This window comes from Loa loa, assembly GCF_000183805.2.
Source record: "Loa loa unplaced genomic scaffold supercont3.322, whole genome shotgun sequence".
Classification (NCBI taxonomy): Eukaryota; Metazoa; Nematoda; class Chromadorea; order Rhabditida; family Onchocercidae; genus Loa; species Loa loa.
This window is the reverse complement of record NW_018108502.1, coordinates 1-9,967: the sequence shown is the minus strand read 5'-3', so window position 1 is coordinate 9,967 and position 9,967 is coordinate 1. Positions and strand designations below refer to the sequence as shown.

The 9,967-nt window shown below is 25.3% G+C and overlaps 1 protein-coding gene across 1 annotated transcript; it reads right to left on the bottom strand.

Moving 5' to 3' along the window:
* Positions 1 to 3,119: 3,119 nt before the first annotated feature.
* Positions 3,120 to 7,673, bottom strand: LOAG_09670 (hypothetical protein; the record flags this gene model as incomplete). The annotated part of the gene is made up of 12 exons (XM_020447993.1): positions 7,437 to 7,673; positions 7,056 to 7,168; positions 6,628 to 6,799; positions 6,224 to 6,418; positions 5,891 to 6,015; positions 5,376 to 5,509; positions 4,978 to 5,137; positions 4,675 to 4,819; positions 4,454 to 4,554; positions 3,815 to 3,980; positions 3,575 to 3,662; positions 3,120 to 3,361 (listed from the first exon to the last, which is right to left on the bottom strand). The coding sequence occupies exons 1-12, from the start codon at positions 7,632 to 7,634 to the stop codon at positions 3,120 to 3,122; spliced, it is 1,839 nt and encodes a 612-aa protein (XP_020301827.1). The 5' UTR covers positions 7,635 to 7,673.
* Positions 7,674 to 9,967: the final 2,294 nt, after the last annotated feature.

The window sequence follows — 9,967 nt, the reverse complement described above, 5'->3', positions numbered from 1 at the left end:
TTTTTACATTGTCTTTTATTACTTTTGCAAAAATAAATATGAATGGGAAATATTTTCATCTAATTTTAATATATTTTACTAAATTTCAAATTTTAAATTCAATCGGTAAGATTTGAAACATTACGCATGCGCAAAAATACAAGATGACTCACACAGTAGTATGGGAATTGAACTTTCCTGCCTATTAGCTGATTACATTGAAAATAATTAAAACATAAAAATTGTGGGGAATAAAAGAGGGGAAAAGTGACAATCAAATAGAAAAACAGGTCAGGACAAGATTTGACCTTAATTATTGCTCCAATTTATTTGAATGAATTAATTGAGAGCATCGTTTCGAAAATGCAAAAACGTTTTTAATTTTTAGAGATTAATTTTTTTTTTTTTTATAAATTCGTGCTATTTTATTAAATTCTTTATAAAATGAAATAAATATGTTTCAGTCTAATTAAACTTTAAAAAATGAATTAACAAATTTGATTTTCAGACATTTTTTTAATCCCTCATTAATATGGTTAAGATGAAATTATTTTTAGTGTATATTTGATTGGAATAACGGTTGACCTAAAAAGATTTTTTTTTAAACAAATTACTTTCTATACAATGAAAATGTTCAAATAAAATCATATATTTAATCATATAACCATCAAAAAAAAAAAAAACATAAAAGTATAAAATTTTCGAAAAAAATTTTCAAATTTGAACTTTTAATTTTTAACACTTAAATTTAAGCTCCTATCACAATTAGAAATTTAAGAAGTTATAAAAGCAGCAAAGTATTTGACATTTTATGTATATTGTTTACCTTCATGTATATAGCTTCCGTACAATGCATATGACAACAAATATTAGATATTAGTGTCTCTTTCGAGGTCAACTATCTCGAAAGTGTTAATTGATAATTAACTCATAAAAGACATTTTTACTAAATAATATAGAAGGTATAAAAGTAATTTTTGATGATAAATGACTAGAAACCATTTAAAAAATAATTAAACTTTTTTCAGAATCAAATTTTCGTCATTATATTATTAAATAATTGCAGCAATTTGAATGTAATATTTTAGCTAAAAGATTTTATTTTCTATTGTTTAGTAAAAAATTTACAGAATTTAGTCGGTTAAAATTTGAATTTACTTCCAAAGTTTGAATTTCATAACCATTTCGAATTTCATTTTATGTTTATTTTGTGTTTAATTTTGACAAAACTTTTATGCGACACCAATTAAAACCATTGTTCGTATTATGTGCAGATGAATAAAATTGCAAAATTCAATTCTCAAAATTTATTGCGGCCTTTTCTTTTTTTTTTTTGTTGTTTTATTGCAAGTGAAAGTCATCAAGAATTGTTGAGCTTTTAGAAATTTTGGCTAAACAAACAAAACAATATAGTAGCATTCATCTTTAAATCCTCACAAAACAAATGAAAAATTCATTCATGCCTGATATTGAGAATAAAACTTTTCATTTGATACTACAATAAAATCAAGAATTAAATATTTCCTCGAAATTTGCATAAATTTTGACAAAAGTTTTTACAATCAATTTTAATTTCAATTAACAGAAGAAAAAGCTTACGTAAATGAAGCGAATGGAAAATAAATATATGGCGCAAATGGTTACATAATACAAACTGCGCTTATAGATATTATCACTTTTTACAATGATTCATTTCCGAATTTCAGATTATAAACTGCAAACATTTTTTTCGATATTTCTAATTTTCTAAAGTTATAAGAAATTTTTTCACGAACGAATCAATAAGTCAAAAGTCTTACGCAAATTTATATTTTGAATTTGAGATATAACTTGGCTATGATTGGTATGACGTTAGGATTGAATTATCTTTTTAACTAACTGAAATTAAAGTATCACTCGTTCTAATGATAGTTTAAGGCTTTCTGAACAATTCAAGGCTTTTCAAATGATTTATGCCTTTGATCTTTTATGATAAAAACAAAAAGAAGCTATGAAAAAGTGATAAATTGATTAATTTATCAATCTTTAACCAATATATCCTTCCCTTGTTAGCATATTGTTACGAATTCTTTTAGTAATTCGAAATTCTATCGGTCATTCTTTCTTTTTTTTTTATTTTTAATTAACTAACCGTTAAAATTCATTTGTTTACAATACATTCACCATATGTTCCCCCTTTTTGTGGCCCATTCAATGGTATATTTTAATCATCTTCCGTAATTAGTTAACAACAGTAAATGAAAAAATGATATGGTCATTCTTTTCAGGAAATTTCAATTTCAGGAATTTTGGAAAATTAAATTGAGAAATTATGCAAATGATTGCTATTTTCAAATTTTTTAATTTTTCTTTTTCACCTAAATTTGCGATATATGTATCGAAGCTTCTTTCCCTTTTATAATTCAAAAATGAATTTACCATACTTACGATTAGCCAAAATGCATTTCAAATTTTCATGCTAATTTAATTTTCTTGTAAAATAAAAGTTTTACATAAATGATTGCTATATTGAAAGAGTTAATAATTCTGAGAAATTCCTCATAAAAGAAATTCCCAATAAATGCTGAATTTTCAATGGAACATTTCTTTTCAAAAAGACTTAATTAGCATTTCTTATAAAATAAATTAACTTTACAAATAGTAAATTATATAGTTTAAATTTAAAAAAAATGAAATAAATATATCTTTTGCATTTTTCGCATTTATTCCAATATAATTAATTCATTTTCTAAATTCGTTCATATTTGTTTATTTGTTGAAAGTTTTAAAAATTTAGAAATATCTTTAATCGTTTGCAAATTAACCTTTCCAGAAATTGCCTCATCCTAAAAGTTTGTTTTTTTTTCTTTTCTTTTATAAATTGTTCGTATACACTAAAAGATTATGATGGTATTAAAATTTGTTAAAATTTTTACTTTTACTAAAAAGTTTAATGAGTAAAAGATGTTAGAAATGAATTCAATAATCATTGAAACGTAGAAAATTTCTAAGTTTTGCAAGAAAGAAAAAATGCTTGCAATTTGTATTGAATGTATTATTTAGAAATTGAAATTAAATTTCACCTGCATTTCCACCTGTTATTAATAGTGTTGTTGTTAATGAGTTAATTAAATTGACCAAATAATTTATTCAATTATTATTCATAGGTTTTTACGATTTTTATGACAGAAAAAACAGATCATTCGTTTGATTGTACGACGAAAATTCTTATTCAAGCATGTATAAATGATTGGATTAAAACATGAATGTGCATAACCAAGCCAAGATGACAGCATGAATAGGTTGACATGAAGATGTTTGTCCACTTGAATATTGAGACCAGTACAAATCCCACGATACACTGTTATGCAAAAATATGGAATCCAACAAATCAAAAATGCAACTGAAATGATGGAAAGATACTGTCAGGTAATAGAAATAGTAAAAGTTAAACTTACCTGAATAATTAGACATAATGAGAAATGGAAAAAGAATTAGTACTATTAATAAAAGAAATCATATAAAAAGGATGACAAATGTCATAGCTGTCATCCAATCTTTCGTTCTCTTACCTCTGAAATTATTTTGTTATAAATTTGAAATGACAAGAACTTACTAAGTATAGCAGCAACAACACCTGTAGCTCGAGTTTCTCGTCTTATTGCCAACGATTCGCGACGCTTTCGACGGATTGCTCGTGTTACCTGTAAATATCATTTTTATAAAAGATTTAGCTCAAAGTTACATTAAATTAATTAGCTCATTAAATAGATTTTTTAAATGTTACATACGTAAAGCATACAAAATCTTCTAAATTAAGGAATTAAAATTGTTCGTAAAACTTTTCATGATTCACCTGAAGAGCGATTTTTCTCAATCTTCCTCGAGATGTTGTTGCTCGTCGAGGTTGTTCCTCTGATCTGGTAATATTATCAGTAACTGGATTTTTAGCAGCAGCTAATGAATTAGAACCATGCGTATACACGACAGCACGTAACGATGGCCACATACCACTTACATTCCTAGAATAAAAAATCATAAATTTAGAAACTATTTTTTAACTTTTTTTTTTTTTTTTGGGAGAAATCAGCTTAACTGACTAGAAACTTGAAAAAAAGAATTAGCTCTAACCTAGAGTTCGGTGTTTCAGCCATACTATCAGTACCATCCTCCGTCATACTGGTATCAAAACTATTCATTGAAATCCTTCTGAAACCTCTGCTCTAAAATATCTACGGAGAAGTGTACTTTGAACATTTGCTACTTTCATAGATTCGAGACGATTTTTTCCATACTTCTACCTGATTACAAGAGATTCTAGGTAACTAACTGAATCAGAATCTTCCTGATTCAACCAGCTGTCGTCACATAAACTTGAGCACGAATAAAAAAAAAAAACTTATCCTAAACAATGTTAATATATAGTCAATTTTACAAAAGCTAAAAATATTCGTCATTTAAAGCTTTACAAATTCCTATCAGATCGAAAGATAACCTAGAAATGTCGCCACTGTCACTTGTTGAAGCGCAAGAACTGCGACTTGAATTCGAACGTACTGTTGAAATAGGACTTGTGCAACAACCCCATTTCGGCACCTTTAATAGAATTTCATTCATTTATTAAATGTTATTAAAATTTCTTCATTTTCCACCATGTAATACCTGAATATTCAATCAACTTTTTGTTTGAATTATATTTTCAGTTTAAGGACTAACTTTGAGGGAAACGACAGTTGACGCTGACAGCGTAGGCGTGGGAGGAAAATTGCTAACAGATTTTGGTAAAGCTAATAACATTGAGGATTCCAGAGCAGGTAATGATTCCTTCGAATTACTTGTTTCATCGAGCGTTTTTGAATCACTGAAATTACAAATATTTGTAATCAATCATCTTTATGGTCGAACATATCCATAGAATATTCTGATAAACGAACATTTTACAACTTCTTGGTGATATAAAATGCTTATCATAGAATTATTAACCAATTTTATGCTTACATTTAAAATTAAAACACTCACTTAAAAGAAACACTCACAACAGGTAACTTCATCGAATCATTCTCAGTTATTCCAATTACAGATGTCTTCAGAAGGCTTTCATCATATCTAATATTGGAATCTTCGGGAGGATTCTTATCGGTAAAAGAGGTTATATGATCCAATAGTAAACAATGATTATCTAAAATGATACCTTCACTGGCGGATATTTTTCAATAATTGCATAGTTACTCGTTAATTTATCCGAGTAGACGTAACTTGGAGAATGATTTTTGACCTCAACTACTTAACCTTTAGATAGAATTATCATATTTCCATCTGATAAAAATGTTTGTTTAAAGTAATAAAATGAATAACTGCATGGGAAGTTTTCTAAACTATTATAAAATGCTATCATTGATAATTGTTAAACACATTACCAATAGATTGATAATTTGTAGTTATTGCTGATAATTCCATACTTGGTGGATCTAACGTAATACTCATTCGTTTTTTTGATGATATCAAACGATCTTCTTTCAATGTTTCACCAACTGTAGCTGGTGAAGAACATCTGAATGAATGAAATTTTGACATCAATTTTTTTAAAAAAAAAAAAAGTACATCCTTGAGAGACTTTAAAATATGCCTAATCAAATTTCAAAATTGTAATTTTAAAATAACACATTTCAATTAGGATTTGTTATTTAGTGAAATTTGTTATTTGGAAATTTGTCAAAATTTAGCAAAAAATTTGTTATTTGGAATTTGTTTAGTGAAATTTGTCATTTTAGTGAAAAAAGAAGAAAAATTAAATTTCAATTTACCAAATATTTTGAAATTATCATGAAAACATAACATCAAACTGAATGTTTGTGTCATAGTGAATTTAGAATTTTGTAAATATTTACATTACAATCTCTAATGAGATATATGAGATTTTTTTTTTTTCTACCTTCGTTGTGTAGCATTCTGTTTATTTGATGATTTTTCAAATTTTGTCTCTAAAGTACCATTCCAAATACAATCATTGCCAGTATTACTTATTTGTTTGACTCTTGTACCATGTTGACTAATAACCTTAAAATTTAATTTTTTATAATATAACTTTTTATCAAAGGATTTTTTTGAAATATCATAATAATTTGGATCTTCGTCATTCGATAAAATTTCAAACACTAAATTTTATTCATTGAAAAAATTAACAAAATAAAAAAAAAATTTGCATTATTCGATTTTTTTTTCTTTTTTTTTTTTGTTTACTATAACGAAAAATTTAATAATACACCTCTTCAACAGTAACACTTGGTAAACATTTTGTTTGATTATTTTTTCGCCCAGAAGGATTATTTTGCTGTCGTTTTAATAAATCTAATTGGCCAAATATATATAAACGATGACTGCGTAATTTTCGAAATATTTTTACATATAAATAAACGACAATAGCGCCAGGAATGAAAAATGATAGTAATGATGATAAGACCTGAAAAGATATTTTGTGAAATGTTTGAAATAAGGAAAAATTGCAAACTAATGGGCGGGTGTAACAGTGTAAGTTATTCTCTCCTATATGTATTATCATATTATCAATAATGGATTAATTAATTAATTAATTATTTCAACAATTTGAGATGGAAAAATTTTTTCACAAACAATTTGATTGATAATTATAAATGTCAATAAAAATGTTACCAAATATTGTGGATTTTTAATCCAACAAAAACCATCTTCATCCAATGATTTCTCCATGAAAAGTGTGCTACTAACAGCAAATGATACAAGCCATATCATGATAATGTATGTAAAAATACTGGTAGCTAATGAATGTCGTTGATATTCTGTCGGAAACATTATTGCAAAATACCTGTACTGATAAAAATACCTGTCACTGATAAAAATACCTGTCACTGATAAAAATACCTGTCACTGATAAAAATACTTGTCACTGATAAACTTTAATGAAAACAGTATCATCTTCCTTGCAATTTTGAACTTCTTTTCAAAGAGAGAGAAAGAGTGGAAAATTATGAATTATTAGAATGTTTGTGAGATTTCTAAGGGAGTATAAATATAATATTATCTATTGATAGATGCTAAATTTAAAAAATATCAAAAGTCACCTATCTAAGCTTATAGCAGTAAGATGAACAATGCTAGCAGTTGTTGAAAAAACTCCGGTAACTAAATGAAATTGACACCATCGATCACCTAAATCCCAACGGATTTCATTAACCTGAAAGAATAAGGTAAAACAAGGACTTAAAAATAACTAAATTTGAAGTAGTAATATTTAATTACTAAATTTAAATAACTGTATCTTAAAAACTTCCTGAAAATTATGCATCAGAAATTTACAAAATTTATTATTTTATTTGAAAAAAGAAAAAAATAGAAAATATTAAGATATTTTATAATTTAATTTCATTTCTGAATTTCCTCTTCTCTTCTCTCTCGCCTATTTTTACATTTATCAGATAATTTTCTTCGAATTATAATCATACCGTAGCATAAAGTGATAATGGCATAACAACAATTCCAACAAGAAGATCAGAAATAGCCAAACTTGCAATAAATTTATTTGTTGCCAATCGTCTCAATTCACGATCAATGAGTACAGCAAGAAGGACAACAAAATTACCAAATACGATCATCATAATAAGTAGTACCAATATCAGGAATCCGGAATGCCACACAAGCATTACCACTAATTACCGTTAATAATAATGGTTACAAATTGTAGAATTATAGAAATTTCCGTAAATTATAGAAAATAATAAAATATCTAAATGAATAAATGTAATTGATAAGTGATAAGATACGATCAATAATAATGAATAAACTTTCATATATATCATAAAAATTATCATTATGCAAATGTTGACTAATAGATAAATATCTTTAAATTGAAGATATGATGTCCTCGTTTTAGGACAATCTTTTTGAGATAATAAGGATGAGGAATTTGAAAAAGTCTTATTATCAAAAATATTTTTCATATTTCGAAAACAAATTCGGCGGAGTACTTTCATTTGTTTCAACATGTGATAAATTTCATAAAATACCCTTGTGGTTACGACGAATAAACTTGGCACTTGACGATACCACCATCTAGGAGACATCTAAACTTTTCCTTATCGATTATGAATTAAGGGTTTTAAATTGAAGAAGAGAAAAATGGAAGTTAAAAGAAATAAATTTAACCTTAATTCTATCAGCCTTATCAAACATACCACCATTTAGGAGACATCTAAACTTTTCCTTATCGATTATGAATTAAGGGTTTTAAATTGAAGAAGAGAAAAATGAAAATTAAAAGAAATAAATAGTTTAAAAGAAAAGCAATCATAAATTTAACCTTAATTCTATCAACTTTATCAAACAATTCATTATTATCATTTGTAATTAAATTACTCTTTATTCCAAATTCCTTTCCACGTCTTCTTCTCTTCATATCATTCAAATATAAGGTCAAATCAATTTTTAAATTAACGAGCATATTGAAATTTTATTCAAATATGTTGAAAAGTTTTACTAAATTGTTATAAAATGCCAAGGAAAATGTGACAATTTGAAAAATAAAATGATACAAATTTAATAAAGAAAGACGAATTTATTGCGAATAGAAATGCGCATTTACGAAATCATAAATTATTCATGTTATAAAATAGTAAACATAACGAAAGAATGAGCAATAAAATTAAACTATCTAAAAAGAAATGTTCTATTAATGAATGAATTTTTAATAAATAATCTAAAATAAAATTATAAAATTCTTTTTTCGATCAATTTTAATTAATAAATATAATTTCGAATAATCGAAATGAAATTAATAAATTTTCATTTTCATTGCCTTGCTTTCTCTTTTTTCTTTTCTTTTTTTCCTTTTTTTTTTGCACCTGCTAAAGACATTCCAACTCATAAAATAAACGTTAAATTGAAGATATACGTAGAAGATGGTTGACAAATAATTTGAAGTACTTGAAGATATGAATGATGATGAATCAATATGAGGAGTAAACTAAAATAAATTGCTTTTTTTTTTTTTTTTTCAGAAAATTGTGGAAGATTTATGGATTTTATTTTAACCTTTTGAAATATCATTTAATAAATTAAACTCAATTGTTTGCCAAAAAATTGAGAGAGAAAATTAATTAAATAATGCAAGAGAAAAGATTTCTTCTAAGAAATATAAAAAAAAAAATTTTAAATTTAAAATTTGTTCGATCAAAAATCCATCGATCGATTAACAATGTATTTTCTCAACAATTTACACGTAAATTACTTTGATAAAATTTATTTTTTATATTATCAATTAGCAATAATACTATTTAAATTCATACTTTTATATTACCTTTTTTTTTTTTTTTTTTTAATTTTATGTGTTTCGTTTAATTTTTTTGCTAAATAAATTGCTTTCAAAAAAAAAAATGAAAATTTCTTGCAAATATTTTTCTTTTATGTGACAATTTAAAAGGGCTTAATTTTTTTTTTATCTTTCGTTTAATTATAAGGCGATAAAATGAAATATAATATGATAGGAAAGCTTAGCTAATAAATGATGAATATTTGAGAAAAGGAAAATTTTTATTTTAAAACAAAATGATAGTACTTTAAAAGTTTGTAAAAATTTTAAAATTTTTTTTAGAAAATTTTAGAAAAATTTTTTTTCTAAAAATCGACCAAGAATTTGCATTTTTTTTTTTTTTTAAATTTATTTAAAACGTATATTTTTCTCCTCTGAAATGTATGATTACAGTGTGGGGAAAAAAAAGAAGAAATCATACACGAGTATTACTATCGAAGTATTACTATTAGTATTACTATTCAAAGATGTATTACTATTCAAAGATGGATTAAATCAATATTCAAAGATGGTAATGTTTGTGTATGATTGAAATCAGTTCGATAATTAGCTAAACGAAAAAATAAAAAAGTTAAGGAAAGGTATAATAAACAATCTTACTTACATTTAATTATTATAGCAAATTTCATTAGCCAAATCAAATATTTCAAAATAATAGTAAAAGAAAAT